Source organism: Falco rusticolus, chromosome 10 (genome assembly GCF_015220075.1).
Source record: "Falco rusticolus isolate bFalRus1 chromosome 10, bFalRus1.pri, whole genome shotgun sequence".
In the NCBI taxonomy this organism is placed as follows: Eukaryota; Metazoa; Chordata; class Aves; order Falconiformes; family Falconidae; genus Falco; species Falco rusticolus.
This window is the reverse complement of record NC_051196.1, coordinates 22,341,529-22,357,323: the sequence shown is the minus strand read 5'-3', so window position 1 is coordinate 22,357,323 and position 15,795 is coordinate 22,341,529. Positions and strand designations below refer to the sequence as shown.

The 15,795-nt window shown below is 50.1% G+C and overlaps 2 protein-coding genes across 3 annotated transcripts in view; one reads left to right on the top strand and one right to left on the bottom strand.

Moving 5' to 3' along the window:
* The window catches only part of HELZ2 (helicase with zinc finger 2), a 26,659-nt gene extending 22,785 nt beyond the window's left edge, over positions 1–3,874 (top strand). For both annotated transcript variants that reach the window (XM_037402385.1, XM_037402384.1), the window contains exon 19: positions 504–3,874. In XM_037402385.1, the coding sequence (XP_037258282.1) occupies positions 504–628 (125 nt within the window). In that variant the 3' untranslated portion in view covers positions 629–3,874. The remainder of the gene's footprint in view (positions 1–503) is intronic.
* Positions 1,597–15,795, bottom strand: FNDC11 (fibronectin type III domain containing 11). Its single transcript, XM_037402666.1, has 2 exons — positions 15,613–15,795; positions 1,597–5,675 (listed from the first exon to the last, which is right to left on the bottom strand). The coding sequence occupies exons 1-2, from the start codon at positions 15,793–15,795 to the stop codon at positions 4,722–4,724; spliced, it is 1,137 nt and encodes a 378-aa protein (XP_037258563.1). The 3' UTR covers positions 1,597–4,721.

Here is a 15,795-nt window from a genome sequence, read left to right as displayed (position 1 = left end):
TGGGAGTGTGCGCAGGCCGGCAGGGGAACAGGATGCCTGGATAAAAGGGTGGAGATCCCAACTAGTACAACTGCTGGTCTTGCTTTATTCTTTAGACTGTCTGTGGTATTGGAGCTGGGCTATCTGGACAATCTGGGCAAAGCAGAGATCGTGCATGGCTCATACACCGCATGTATAATTAGTTTTTCTCACCCTCTGCTTCGGACCACGTTGTTTCTGTCACTTGTGTGCTAGAGCTCTCTCCTAACAGAATCTGGCTGCATATTTTCCTCCTAATCACGCGGGTGTAGGCTGTGATGTGTAGGGAAGCTGCTTGCAGATATGACAGCTCTGAAAAGGGAGCTGGGATTTCACAGAGCTCTGGCTGAAGGAAATATCCCTGCAAGTTACCCAGCACTGTTAGGCTAGAAATGTTAGCCAAAAGTTCCCGTGACCGGTCTGTGATGGTATCGACCAAGCCTCTTGTGGCCACTAACCCACTGCCCCCATCCCTGTGCCAACAGGGAACCGGTACCTCCTGGAGTGCAACCCGTTGTGGAAGAAACTGCTCCAGCATTACAGACAGCACAACTGCGTCACTGCAGCCCAGGGGATCCTCGTCAGCAAGGTTTCAGCCTTCCGCCGATGAGGATGGTTTGTACCTTGATGAGCTTGTCCCGCTCTGCCTGAACTGCGTTACGTGTGCCTTGGGAAGGACACAATCTTTCCATTGTTTAATGACCTACAGAGCCAAATGCAGCGGGGGAGCCAGGATCTGCCCCTGCTCGGTGACAGCTCAGCTTCAGTGCGTGCTTTGGCATCTTGGGTTTTTTTTAATCAGTGCAACCTTGGACAGGACCTTTCAGCTGTAGCAAACCAAAAAGCATTTGAAATGGATGGCTGGGGCTGTGACTTTGATGATGATACTATTTTTTTAACTGTAAGATTTTCAGCGGAGCCCCCATCCTCTCTGCCAGTGCAGCTGCACTTTGGGGACCAAATACTCAGTCCATTCGCATGAAGGGTGGAACAACCGCGCAACGGAGCCACACGGCAAGCTGCGATTTGCCATAGAGGACCAAAGCTTCTGAGTACTACCACTCCTTTTAAAACCAAGGCCAGGGAATTTTTAAGACTTCTCATTTCTCAAAGCAGAAAACCAATTTTGTTTCTGTTTTTCTGTTGTTTTGGTTCTTTTTAAATGAAGGAAAAAGCAAAGAGACAACGATGCACCACTCTTTGTCTAACCGAAATGCTGTTCTCTAAGCATGTAAATATCACAGAGCCAAGGCCAAGTTGATTTTGTAAATAGATGTACTTATTCTTTGTACAAAGGATGTTGTCCTCACCAGTATAAAGTTAATGAAAAGTGAGGACCACTCCTACCAGGAAACATTGGAATTTGTAAGCATATTTTAAACTGTTCTGAGTTTTATCTGAAATCTCCTACAAGAGCCCCCCCCTTTCCTACCCAATATTTTTTTAAAGCTGCTTCTAATTTATTATTTTTTAATTCTGTGAATTTGTTTCACAGTCTTATGGCATAAGTTTTTAAGAGCAGTGATGGAAATTTGTTAAATATACCACAACATATATGTGTATAAGGTTGTTGGGTTTTTTTAATTGTAAGTATCCAAACTGCTGTGAACTGGAAGCTGTGATTCATTAGAGAAGGCTGCTTTTGCCCAGTAACGTATGGCTGATACAGATGTACAGTGGTGAAGCGGTGCTCTCTGCTGAATCATGGAGCTGCTTTTTGAGGCATGGTAGTTTTGAGGGAGGCTGTCTTTTATCTCATTTCAATTCTGAATGTATGAAGTGCCTGCCTCAGCTCTCCCCAAGACCACACGCCTGGCTGTCTCTAGATGTTCACGTGGGATGGAGCCAGGATGCAATCGCAGTGGTTGTGCACCAAGGATATAGCGTGCTGGGACACGGGTCCTCCTCAGCATAAGTGAGGGGTCCCCGTGACTTCACAGCACGATGGCAGGGATGAATTTTATGCTGTGTTTGCAACCGAAAATGCAGCATGGCTCTTCCCAGTGTGGTGGAATGTGCAATAAGAAAGTGTTGTATCTGGAAGAGTCCTTGGGTAACGCTGTTTCTTCTCATGCGTTTGTGTTAGACTTGACTCAAGAACCTATGGAGAAATTTTGTTGTTCTCTTCCTTATTTGAAACTACCTTCCTGCACTTCTGCATTTGGTGGGTTTGATTTGTATGCTAGAGACCACCCAGGCTTGCTCTTGTCTTTCTGAAGCATGATAACAAGCACGTGGTTGGTGACGCCATGAGGGACACAGCCTATGGGAAGTTACTTCTTGCTGGTTCTAAAGGTGCTTGACAAAAGCTGGTAAGATGTAAAGTCATTGTTCCTCTTTGAAGTTATCGTGGCTGGGATCTTAAACGATTCTACGCTAGCCTGATTTTGCAAATATTGCAATTCCAAATAAGCTTGTATGGAAATCATTTTGTAGACTACTGAAATGCCAATCTCCAAGGTGATGTGGAGAATCACAAAAGGTGCTGGAATTGTTGGGATAAATACTTTATCATGGTGGCAGCATAATTCCAAAAAAGTCACCCTGGTCCCATTAGAACCAGCAGGTCTCATTTTCATGACCTAATGAATAGTCTCTCCCCTGTTATTTTTTTGCTGGTTATTTCATTACATGTAACACAAACGAGGAGACTCACCCCAAGCGTAGTGGCTCTTAGCCCAACGCTCTTGTGTGAGGTTTAGCTGTGTGTTTGTATAGACTGAGAAAGAGATTTCACAAAGCATCTCCCTTTGCCCTCAGCAGGGAAAAGATGTTTACTGCTTCTCCTTGGAGGGTAACGGCTAGACTGAATGCTTTGCATGGTCACCTCTGTGTTGCAAGACAACATACTTTTTGTTTTTATTTCCCCCTGAAGATCATTTTGTGACTGGTGTTTAGAAAACGCTGCCCTAGACCACACAAGCAGCAGTAACAGCCAGGCTGGACTCGGGCTCTTTGGGCTGAGAGCAGGTACCTGTAGAGTTGGTCATGCAGCTGCAATAGTCAGGGAATAGCAGAAAGTGCAATTAATCAACCTTTTATAGGACTGTTAGTGATGGCTAAATATCATGTTCTTGTTCTTACGCTCATAGATAGAGAATCATATAAATGAATAAGAGAAAAGAAGTTCAAAGTAGTCCGGTTTCATTTGCACACAGAGCTTTGAATTTACCTTTGAATTTTATGTTCAAGCACATATTCTTAAAATACTTTAAAAAAAATACGAAACCACCAAACCTTTGATAATTCCGATAGGAAACCACTGGCAGCATGGTGCACAGGGTATCTGTCTGATCACAGCCTCTATGTTTTCCACAGCTCACAGAAGAAAGTATTTTTGCAGGGCACAAATGTCAGTTAATCCACAAGATCATTTCCTTGGCACTGACTAGAGCTGAGGCCAAGCTGACAAGGGGAACCTGCGCACGCAGCAGGCAGTGTGCCAGGCATCAGCCTGAGATAGTCGGAGCGGTTGTAGCCATTGCCCTGTGTCCTGCTCGGACTGGCAGTGAAATTACAGACATCCAGAACTAGGAAACCTCTCCTTGGCTCCAGCTGGCCAAGAAGAAGCCCACTGGACTGTTTTTGAGGATTTGGACAGATCTGTATAGGACAATCAATTTACTGCAATAAATTGTTGGGATTTTTTAAAATGGAAATGAAATGTTAAGTGTCATGAAGTGTAAATTAAGGAACTCTAAATGTGGCAGGTTTTTATCTTTTGTATGTCTGTGACTGGCAGCAAACCTCAGATGACGTTTTGGATACAAATATTTTTACCTGCTTCTACCGTTTATAAGAATGAACCTCAACATTCCTTTTTTGATACTTAAGCCATAATTGTAAAAATTATTTGAATTTATTTAAATAATAAATTTTTATTACTAAAAGATCTGTTTATGTGATGGTTTGACTAGAATCTGTGTGGGGATGGCTACATTTGGACTGAACTAAATGGTAAAAAGAAAATTAGCATTAACTGCAGTACATGGCTAAAAAGATTGTTTTCTTCATATCGGTGGTGTAGATGTATTACCCTTCCCCATTTGTTGTAGGGTTTTAGGGGGTTCTTGGGCTTTTTTTGTTTTGTTGTTGTTGTTTGTTGTTCTGTTTTATTTAATCAGAGTGATCTTTTCCTGCACTGTAGGGGAGTGAGGATGAAATCATGCTTAGGTAGCTGTAAGGCACAGGGTATAGAGGGTGAGAGGAATCAGAGACGGAGATAAGCTGGGGTGAGAAATTTGAAGAGCTTAGGATTTAGTTCAGGTGTTTTAGAGGGAGAACATGGCAGGGCGAGGCATAACTTGTGGTAAAAAAACTGCAACTTGCAACATCATTGCAAGAAGCTGGCACGGGGCATGTTGCGGTGGATGAAAAGCACTGGATGATGGCGATGCTGTGCTATCCCTGTGCTTTGCATCTGAGGTGTCCTGCAAGACTGCCTGCTTCCAGCTGCTCCCGCCTGTGGGTTCTGGCAGTGGGAAGTGAGTGCTGAGTCTGGAATGCTGCCCAAGGATAGCATTTTGTGTGAGAAATTTGGAATGGGTTACTGTTAACCTGGAAATATTTGGGGAAGGTGCTTGTAAAATTGTTGAAAACAAATTGAGTCCAGTTTTACGCATAATGTTTTAAAATAAGGTTTACTTTTTCTCATTTGTCTTTTTGTAATGGATAAAATGAGAAAAATGTTCTTCTGTGCCATGTCATCCTTTTGGTGTCCAAGCACTTCTGTCTGCTTCTCCAACAGCATCAGTTTGTGTCGTCAATGTAATGCTGTCGTGCCATCTTTCAAAAACAAGAGTCTGAGTGTTTGATCTTCTGATGAGGAATGTGTATGAACTGCCAGGCTGCAAGTCCCGGACTACACACGTGTTGGAGATGACTACCTGAATCCTACCATATCCCACTTCTGCCTGACTCCCACCTGTCAGTAGCCTCACGTGCAGTTCATATTGTTCAAGGTGTGACTTTTGATCTTCGGCAAACCACTTGAGTGTGGCCCAGTCCTTGTGTGCAAATGATTCATTTCGATCAAAAATCAGTGGCATCTTGGTACGGAGAGAAAGCCTAATGTTGGGAAGCGTAGTACCTCTGAGATCTGCTTGTGACACCATCTGGTGCTTGACATGGAGCTTTCCCGGCACTTGCAAGGAAGTGAGAGTTTCCATATACTCGGAGAGCTTGGACAGCCTCTGCATAATCATGTCCCACCGGGAAAGAAAAGTTACAGTGTCATAAGTCTCTACGTAATGGCTCAGCTCCTCCCGTCCTCGTTCCAGTTGTTCTAAGAGCTCAGTTAGAAGTGACAGCTGGATTTCAGTCTGGTTTTTTCCCACCTTCTTCATCCTCTGGAATTGCCTGGGGTCTATTAGTTGCAAGATGTTAGTGCGATGCATCACTTGGTTCTGTTCTGTCACGGTCACGTGTTTGGGCTCAATATCTAAGTAAAAGTAACATTTGCTCAGAAGCTCAACTTTTTTCCGGTGGTGCTGGAGGTGGTGCAGGCTCAGGGTGGAGTTCAGGAACTGCAGAACAAAGCTGCTCCTTTCTGAGTACTGCTCCCAGCTGGCATTGTCTTGTGCTTCACTGTGTGCGGTACTGTCCAAACTGGTTTCAAATTCATTCAAAATCACAGCCATGATTCCAAAGCTCAGGTGCTGTGTAAGAAAGCAGTAATAATAACATTAAGAATCAGAGGAAAAGCAGCTGGGAGGGAGTATAATCATGACTGTGACTCTTCTCTTAATTAAAGCTTAGCTTATAAATTTATAGATGCAAAAGAACTCTTAGACTAGATGTAGTACCAGAGGAATTTTCCTTTATAGTTGTATGCTTTCTAATGTTTTGTATAGTCTACTTCTATATATTCCAACCAACTAGTTTCCTTCTACACCCCCACCCCCCGGGAGGTTCTACCTCTGCTTAATAGATTCAGAATGTCAGGAACTGTTCTCTGGTATACTCTGCCAAAATTTCTCCCTATCTTATTATCTTCTGTTTCATTCTAATTAGATGCCTTTGTACTCCTGTAAGCAATTTCTTTCCATTCTTCTACATCTCTGGAGATGTCTGTTTTTCTCTCTTTGTAATCTGCCAGGCTGCCGAGGTTTGAGACCCATTGTCTAAGCCCATTTCCTACAGCTATATAATCACCTTGGTGATGATATATTAATTTATATAATATATTAATATATAATAAATTAACCTCTGCCCCCTAGGCGAGCTGGTATCCAGCAGGCAGAACCATGAATGCCCCAAGTGCCACCCTCACAACAGCTTTCAAGAGGAACGCTAGCGTTTTCCCTTGTACTTCCACCTTTCACAGTGGATTGACAGTTGTAACCTGACAATGTTTTCAGTGATGTATTGCTTTCCCTTTCTCTGTTTTTAATTTACATCATCACCTTGGACCATGATATCTACTTGCTTTCTTGTAGAGCACTGTTAGTCTATAAACAACATACAGTAAGAGAATGAAACACGTGTAAGCACCTATGAACAGGTAACAGTTCACTGGAAGGAAGGTGTTTTAGGTAGTGGCCCTTTGCAACTGTATCTGCTGTCTTAGTCTTAGCTGCTCATTTACTGGCAAAGATGTACCCCTGGGTGGTGGTGCCCACTGAGCCAAGGTGGAAGGTGTTTCTTTATTCTACTTTAGCTGAAGTACCTGTGGCTCATGCAGCTTACCTATCATAAACAGAAATTAGTTAAATGCCTGTGCCTCCCTGTTGTTGGTGACGTTGTAATGAGAACCCTGCTTGATGCTGAGAATGTGGCTTTCATAAGCTGAACACATTGGATTTGAAAAAGAAAGAAATACAGAATTCTGAGAGGAAGATTTTGTGACCCCAGTTAGACTGCGATGATGCCATCTAGCAACAGGTAACTTTCCTCATTCTATGTAATTTCCTGGTTATAATTATTTAAGTTCTTGTAGTATCTAGCTGGGATATTTTAATTCTTACATGTCTTGTAGAAGCTAGATGGTGATATCTAGTTGACAAAGCAATTTTTCTTAGCCTCATTTTCCATAAATACATAACAGAACTAATAACACTTCCTCATAGGAATTTCAAGTGTTTGTAAACCTTTCAGATGTCTGGCCCCTAGCTGCACTGCAATTTATTCATTTGCAGCAACTTTGTTTCCCAGAGAGCTGTCAACTTAAAAAACAAGCTGTATTTCCTTTCCACTTTTTTCTTTCCACAAAAAAAAAAAACACCTAAACCAAAGCACAGTGCCAGTTCCTGGCATCCCCGTATGGAGTGCAACAGGGACAGCACATGCACCAGGTTACATTACCCCGCTTTCAGAGTGATTTGGCTCTGTAGAGCAGTCTGTTTGCCCACAGACAGAGCTGTGATTGTGCTTGTTTTCCCTTTCTGTTTTTATATCCCATTTTTTTCGTGCCAGAGACGGCTGTTTTCCCAGTAGCACTGCTACATTTGCAGCCTGGGAGGCTGCAGTTGCCCAGGCTGGGGGCTGCGTGGCCCTGGACTCACCCAGGCCAGGGCTTGGAGGGGGTGGAAGGGGGCACCCATGGGAGCCGGAGCCACCCCAACACCTTCCCCGTGGCTCAAACCCAGCCCTGTATCCCAGGCCTGCAGCCTCCTCAAGCTGCCCTGGGCTGGGGGCCAAGGCCTGGCCCCTCTGGCAAAAGCCAAGCCCGGAAGGCCCCAGATTGCCTTGACCAGCACCAACCCAGCTTGCCAGGCCCTGGGGAGCTCCATCCAGCAGCACAGGGCTGGCCCTGCCTGCAGCCCGGCTCTGCCTGCGGCCCTGCCTGTGGCCCTGCCTGTGGTCCTTCCTGCAGCCCAGCTCTGCCTGCGGCCCTGCCCGGCCCTGCCTGTGGCCCTGCCTGCAGTCCAGCTCTGCCTGCGGCCCTGCCCGGCCCTGCCTGTGGCCCTGCCTGCAGCCCGGCTCTGCCTGTGGCCCTGCCTGCGGCCCTGCCCATGGCCCGGCTCTGCCTGCAGCCCAGCCCGGCCCTGCCCAGCCCTGCCCGTGGCCCGGCTCTGCCTGCAGCCCAGCCTGGCCCTGCCTGCAGCCCGGTTCTCTCTGCAGCCCGGCCCTGCCTGTGGCCCTGCCCGGCCCTGCCTGCGGCCCACCCCCTCTCCCTCCGGCCGGCCCGGCCACCCGCAGCCGCGGTTGCCATGGCGATGCTCCTGGCACTCGGGGCCGGGGTCCCCGCCTGCCCTGCCAGCGCCCTGCCCCGGGCGGCCCGGGCAAGCCCCAGGAGGGGGCTGCAGCGCCTTGGTCGGCCGCGGGGGCCGGAGCCTGGTACCCACCACCCAGCTGTGCCCCGGCTGGCGGCTGGCGGGGCTGTGGCACCCCCCAACCCCTCCCCCAAGCCCCCGCTTTACACCGCCATGCTTGTTGCTCGGGTTGTGGGGCCATGCCCCAGTTACCGGTGGGACTGTCGGCCCCAAAATAATTTGTACTTAACCCTCCATGAATCTCAGCAACCCACCTCTCAGCCGCCCCTCCTTCTCCCTGCGGTCCCTGGGGAAACACAGCACCGCGGCTCCCTGCGGGGTCCGTAGCACCGGGCCGGCCTCGAGGGGAGATGGCCGCCGCTGTGTGGAGAGGAGCACGGCCGTGCCCTCCTCTGCCCGCTTAACTGGCGGCGCCTGGGGTTGTACTGAAGCGGTGACACGGGTGGCTTACAGGGAGACAGCACACAATGCCCAGCTGCTGTGGTCACAGTGGGCGCATCCCTCGCTGCCAGGCACGGGAGGGGGAGGGGCCGCTGCAAACCCTGGGCTGGCATCGCCCACCTGGAGGTGTGAGAAGGCCCTGTCCCCCACCCCGGGCCCTGTCCCCCACCCCGGGCTCTGTCGCCAACCCTGAGCTCTGTCGCCAACCCCGGGCTCTGTTGCCAACTCTGGACTCTGTCCCCCACCCCAGTCTCTGTCCCCCACCCCGGGCTCTGTCCCCCGTCCCGGGCTGTGTCTCCCACCCCAGGGCTGTTTCCCATTGTACCGGAGGCCATGGAGGAGAAGAGCAGAGGGGCCAGGGGCTCTGTGGGTCCCCCTTGGCAGGCACATTGTGGTCTCACTCCCTCCTTGTGCCTTTGCTGTTGTGTCGGTGCTGTGGGAGTGCTAAGCTGATGAGAGGACCGTGTTCTGAGGACCACATGGTTTCTGATCATTGGGGCACTCAAAACACAATTTCCAAAGCTCTGCCTCCCTGTGTGTGACATTCCCGCTGCTCCTCCAGTGTGCTTCACCTCTGCTCCGTGGAGCTAGGTAGCAACGTCAGTGTTTTCTGAGCCCCGCTCCAAGGTCAAGGAGCCTGACTGAGCTGTTCACTGCAGGCAGGTGGAGAGCTCTGTTCTCTCTGCAGAGCCCGGGCCTCAGTAGCAAACTGCGGGGACACGGCCTCGAGCCAGGGGTCCTGGCGGACAGATGAAGTAGCTAAGGCAGGACAGCCAGAAAATGGTAAATGCTAGCTCAGAGCCAGGTGCAGTGAGTGCAGCACGGAGCAGAAAAGCCGGCCCCGTCCTGGAAAACCTTAAGGTTGTGGTGGCACCTTGCAAAGTGGCTGCTGTGAAGTGCTATGCTGGCACAGGGCTGCCCTGCTCCGCACACCCACAGGCACCTCACTGGGGTTTTGAGTTGCTGGGTGTAGGTACACCTCTGCCTCTGATGCTTAGTATCCTAACAGCCCCAGTTATCCACGCTGTTCCAAACAACACATCCATTTCTGGGAGCAGGATTGTGAATGACCCTGCCCTGAATTCCTGAGCATTAGGGCATCAGCAGCAGCACCCCACTGCTGCTCTGCCTGGGACCTGTCTGAGCCCAGTGCGGGGCGGATCTGGGATACCCACAGGTAATGCTTCAGCTTTGCTCATCACCGCTTTGCAGATGTTAATATTTGCCCAGGAAAGCACAGGTAGTTCTGGGGTATTAATGGGATTTGCTGGGCTTTATGGCGTGCTGTGGGGTGAGGGTACTTTTGCTTTTTGAGAGTGAATCTTACACTCTGGTGCTTTGCTCTCCACTGTGAGACTGAGGCTGTTTCACAAAGCGTCAGGAGTTTTGTTAACTTAAACACATAACCCTTATTAAAGAGCTGTGTTGAAATAGGATATAAACTACTTCATGAAATGCAGCAAACTTCCTTTTGGGTAGGAAGGGATTTTCCTGCTCTGCTTTGCTGCAGGACCCGACTGGCCAGTCAGCTGTTTTATTGTGGAGACTGGCTCGTCTGGTTCACAGTGGGAAGCTCAATACCATGACCGGTATGTTCATCAGCAAACCAGACAGACATCCTGCGTGTAAAGGTGCCTTCATACTCCCTGCAATTAAATCTTTGGGTCAGGGCTTAGCCTTAATGCTGCCTTGTACGCTTAGCTGGTGCATCTCTGCTAAGCTTTTTAATTGAATGATGGGTAAGATCCATATCCTGCTTGAACATCAAGGGAGGAGGCGATATGTCATTTTAAGAAATCAATGCATCTTCTCAAGGCAGCTGGAGCTTACCATTTCACTTCACAGCTGCCAAGAGATTAACTATACAATTGTCAGGTGTGATTCTGTAACAGACAAGGAAGATAACAAATATGAGTGAAAGAAGGTTGACAGCCTTGCTTGGGGGGGGGGGGAGGGCTAGCAGAGGTCAGTATTTGGTTATAATGCCAAGTTTCTGCAGGAAATGAGTGTTCATGCTCATGTCATGGATCCCAGTCCTGTCGTTCGGGCTGTGTGTGCTGGGAACTGGACCTGTCCTTTTCTCTTGGCCTTAGGGGTGTGAGGGCTTAAGGACATAAGAAGAGTCCTGCGGAGGTCCAGCTAACCTCACCTCCTATTCCAGCCACAGCCTGTGCCAGTTCCCTTGGGAGAAGTTCGAAGCAATGCTTGCACTTTGTGTCCATGTCCCATGATTTCTGACGGTGTGATGGTGCTTTGTATTTAATGGCTCTCAGTGGAGAGCATGTCTGCCTTCAGGGCTATTCAGGGTGTTCCTGTACCCCAGAACTGACCTGGAAAAGGTGGAGGGAGAAGATGAAAGTATGGCACAGCTGAGCCCTGTGCAAAGGCTGAGCTTCCCATGCAGCAAAGGTGAAGTCCTGGGCTTAACAAGCTTTGCTCCTCATTTTGGCAGGGTCGGGATGTCACCTGAGCAGTTTCTGTGAGCACGGCATGGTGCATGTTTGAAATGGGATTTATTGGTGGAGTTGTGCAAAGACTTTTGCACTGAGCTTGCTTGTACTTCTCATTGTCGGAAATGCTAATCTTCTTCCCGAATTTTGCATAGAAAAATGGAATCCCTTTGGCTGCCCCTATCCTGAACGGCTGGCCAAGCTTTTGATTTTAGGAACATGAGCATAAACCTGCTCAGTTCAGTAGTCTGCAGCTGAAATTTTACTGTTTTCAGTGCTTTTCATCAAGGATCAATTAAATTATAGGATTTTACAGCACTCTATGAATCTCTTTGATTTAATACAAATGTGTTTGAAGCATTCAACACCACATACCCCTCTTTTCCCCCCTCATCAGCTGAGCTGTCTCTGTAGTAGAGCTGACAGCCGTCGTCTGCCACGTTTGTCACTCTGCCCTGTCTTCCTGCCCGCAGCATCAAAATAAAGAACTTGTTAGTCCTGTCTTTGAGATCAAGATATAAGCAGACAATTGATTTTCCTCCCTCTTCTCATTAGTAAGCTCTGACACTTAATAAAACATATATTTCCACTCTCGGGGTAAGAAAAACATCCAGATAGTGCCTGTCAGAGAGAGCTGGGAGCGGGAATTCATCTTTATGGAAAATCAATAGCTGGAACAGAGAAATTGGCAGAACCCAAATTAAAAGTCGCTGGCAATTTCTGTCTTCATATTTCATGTCTGCTGCATGTCTGAAACAGTAATTTGCTGCAAAGGAAGCTACCGAGGCACAGGGGAGAGCACGGACTTTGTGCCTGGTTCTGCTGCTGCTTCCAGATGGGCCCTTGCAGGTGAAGGTGGCTGTCAGGTGGGCTCGGTTTGGAGCAGCTCTTCAGGCAGTGCCTGGTTCAAGGTGGCCCCTGTCCTGGGGACCGAGAGCTGTTCAACACAGACCTTTCTGTTAGAGCTTGTGTCGATCGCCACCGCCGCCATTGCTGGCAGCGCTGTCATAAAAGTCTCCCATTACCACCTCTTCCAGAGTTTCTGGCTCTGTCCCTGCATCCCTAGACAGTGCCCATAACTTGCCATGCTTGCCTGGCTCCGTGGGAGCTGGACTTTCAGAGCAGGGCTGCCCATCAGCCGGCTGCACTGAGCTGCTTCAAACCCCATTATCACAAGGGGTGTGGCTAATTCACTCCGTGCTTGCTCCCAGTTTCGCTGGTGCCTCACATAACTGAAATAAATTACACATTTGAGATATATCCCAAATCCACACATTGTGAACTCGCTTTGCCCATCAGGTTGTCATTCAGAAGGCTCACTTTGGGAAGGAAGAGGGTTGTAAGTTTTCTACTTTTTCTGTTGTAATTTTTTTCATCTGGCAGTTGGGAACTGCTCTCCTGGGATGCAAAAGTCCCAGCTGGACCAGGCCAGGGAGGAGTTAATTGCACCCCCAAGGCAGCAATTATCTCCAGCTCATTATACCCACTAATGAAACCCTAGGAGGGAGCCCCCCAGCCTGGACCTGCTGGAGTTTGAGGTAGCTGTTTGCCTACAGCAGGCCAAGAATTTTGTGGGTTTGGAGGCTGGTCTGGGCCAAAAGTCCTCCCGGTTCTGTGCCCAGCCCAGAGACCTGCTGTGTGCAGGGCTGAGCGCTCGGGATTTCCTCAGGCAAGGGAAAGGGAGCCTTCGTCTGTTAGCTCTTCTCCCCTCCTCTGTTGAATGTTTGATGGTTGCACAGCCCGGACAGGTCTTGGCACCAAAGGGGAGTCCAAGGGCAGATGCACCCTTGTTTCTCCAGCAGTGACATTAGTGTAAACACCCCGACGTGAGAGGTGAGAGCTCATCTGAGCTGTGGGCTACAGCAGCGGTTGGTTTACCAATGACCCAGCTCAGGACCAATGACCCAGCCCAGGACTGATGATCCAGCTCAGGAAGATGGAGCAGGGTCATGGAAGCTCCTTCATCTTGCTTGGAAGCTCATCAAAAGCCCGTTCAGATATCCCTGTGTTGTGCTGCACTTTGCAAGACAGACATCCTTGAGCATAAGTTCAAGGCAGGCTGTCGTGTCCCAGATCCCACAAGATGGCCCTTGCTGGCAGGTTCATCCGAGCAGCGAGTGTGCATCCCCCTTTTTCCAGGCAAGCTTCCCAAAGGGGTCATGTTTACTTGGATGTGGGACAGAGAGAGAAGATGGGGAAGTCAAAACGTGCTGAGCCCGCACCCTGGTCCCCTGGTTGTCACCTGGTACCAGTGCCCGCTGGGGGCTGCGGCTGGCGGGGAGCAGAACCCGGCTGATGCCAGGGTGCAGCACTCCCAAGGAGCTGGGTGTCCGCCCTCCCTGAGGCTTGGGACATGAAAGCAGCTCCGAGGCTCGAGCATTCATCCTGCTGGGAGCATGGTGACCAGCACCTTTATTTAGTACCAGTGGGCAGAGCATGGCAGGCAGAGCTGGAGCCTGCATCCTGTGATTTACCGCTTGGCTGGCTGGCTCGTGCTCCCTTCCATCGCTCAGGGCTGGCATGTTAATCTGCAGCACCAACATGCTGGATAAATCAGCCCAAAGCGCTTGTTCCCACAGCTGCCTCTAAGCAAGGGAGGGGCTGCAAACCCCCAGGGCATGAGCAAGGCAGGGGCATTTATTTCTTGCCATTGAAGGCTACAGTTGTTTTGGGAACATTTGTGTTCCCCCAGCACAGAGGCAGTACTGGGGCATTTCTGTGTTACAAGGAGGAGCTGAGGCCCACAGTGAGATAACAACCTGTTTGGGCTTGTGGAAGAGGGGAAGTAAACCCTGCACAGCCAGTTTAGTGTCCCTCACTGACATCCAGAAAGCTTTTCAGAGTAGGAATGAGCATCTTTCACATGACCACAGGTGCTGGCCTTTCCTGGGTTAAAACAGGAGGGACTGTGGGGCTAGATCCATGCAGAGGGAGCTTAGAGCAGCGCTGCTGGGTCAGGCTTTGCTGCTGCTCACAAGGATGCTCGCCCCGGGGGCCTCATCTAGCCCTGACGCTGGGGCAGGGGGCTGTGGCACTGCATGGCAGTGGTCCTTGGGGCTGATCCGAGGGGGCTGGTGGGGAGGACCAGAGCAGGGGGGTTCCTCTGGGAATACTGACAGCCCCTGGCTCCGATGGCAGGACAGCAAGGGTGAAGTCATGCCTGTGTCAGCTCATCCATCTCCACCGCTCCCAGGCTGCTCCCGGGGGAAGCGCAGTCTTTGGCAGCTCTGAGTAGGGTTGGAGGCGGATGCAATTCTGGAGAACAAGATTCCCTTGCAAAACCTGTAGAAAAAAAAAAATTAAAGTTCTTGGCTGAGAACCTTGTTTAAAGATCTTATCTCTGGCAGAGGAAATAAGGTCTTAATTCCCTCCCTTGCTGCTTGCCTCCCAATGTGTCTTCGCAAGCGCTGGGTCCCCAGAGGAGCGCAGGCCATTAACTCTGCCAGGAAATGAGCTGGAGAGAAGTGGCTTTTGTTCGTGGAACGGAGATTGACCTGAAGCAGCTCCGGGTGAAGCTGCTGCCTCTGCCACGTGCGGTCCCTACTGCGGGGAGAGGCAGGTGGAACGTGCGTGGGATGGGCACCCTGCATCCTGTGCAGCTCCACAAATGTGCCGTCGAGGCAGATCACAGGCAAAAATTATATTTGGCTTTCTGACTTGGCCATCTTTCTTTTCTGAAGCCTTGGTTGGAATCAGGAGGTGGTTTGGGTGATGTTGCTCTCCCTGCTCCATCCCCTGGGTCCCCTGGGCAGGGCTGGCACCCCTGGGGCTGCAGAAGGAAGGATGGGGTGGCCATGGCTGTCCTGTGCACACTGGGGGCTGTGCTGCTCCCGCCCAAGCTGGCGCTGGAGAGCTGTTGGGATGCTGTGTGTGATGGGGTAAAAGGTACTTCGTGGCAGCTCGATGCCACCCATGGATGGCTTTATCCGCCGTGCAGCACTGGGGCTGAAGTGTCCCTGTGCCAAGGACCCCCATGACTGTCCTGCAGCCAAAGAGGGGGACAGAGGGTGAGGAAGGTCCACCTTTCTGCCTCACAGTACGGTGGCCGATGGGGAGAGCGGAGCCCCCACTCAACAGCGTGCCGGCTCTCATACCCTCACGTTTCATCGTCACCTCCACCCGCACAAAGAGCCTCGGCTGAGTCATCTCCTGGCTAAATGGAGTGTGTGGGCTTACCGCAGCTTTAGCTGTTCATCCTCTGCTTTGCTGGAGCCTGACACAGGGTAAAATAGAGCTATTCATCAATGTGGAGGTGAGGCAGATGAATGTCCTGTACCAATAAACCCGGCCTTGCTCTCCTCCTACCAGGTCGAGCAGCTGGTGTCTTGCTGTGGTCCAGCTAGGACTGCTTAAGTGGCTGCTGCTGGAGGCGCTCAGGAAATCTTAAAAGAAATATGGACTTATGTTTTGCACTGACTGACTTAGTGCTCTTGCTGTAAAACACGGCGCCAGAGCCTCTGTGGAAAGGAGGCTCTCGAAAATGTTCCTACCGTGTGTGAAAGCAGGGAGTGAGCGAAGCCGATGGCGGCGGCACCCCACCTCTGCTCGCTGGTGTTAAATCCGTCCGGGGTGAGGTTGGTGCTTGCCCAACTGGCACTGGAGACCACAGCTGGCCTCATGGTCATGGTGGCTGCCATGCCCTTGCCCTGCTGCCTGGCCATGGCCTTCGCCAT

Coding starts and splice junctions, on each gene's coding strand:
- FNDC11 (XM_037402666.1), bottom strand. CDS start 15,795: ATGGCGAAGGCCATGGCCAGGCAGCAGGGCAAGGGCATGGCAGCCACC. Junction 5,676..15,612: donor ACTCCCTGCTTTCACACACG/GTAGGAACATTT, acceptor TTTCTTACACAG/CACCTGAGCTTTGGAATCAT.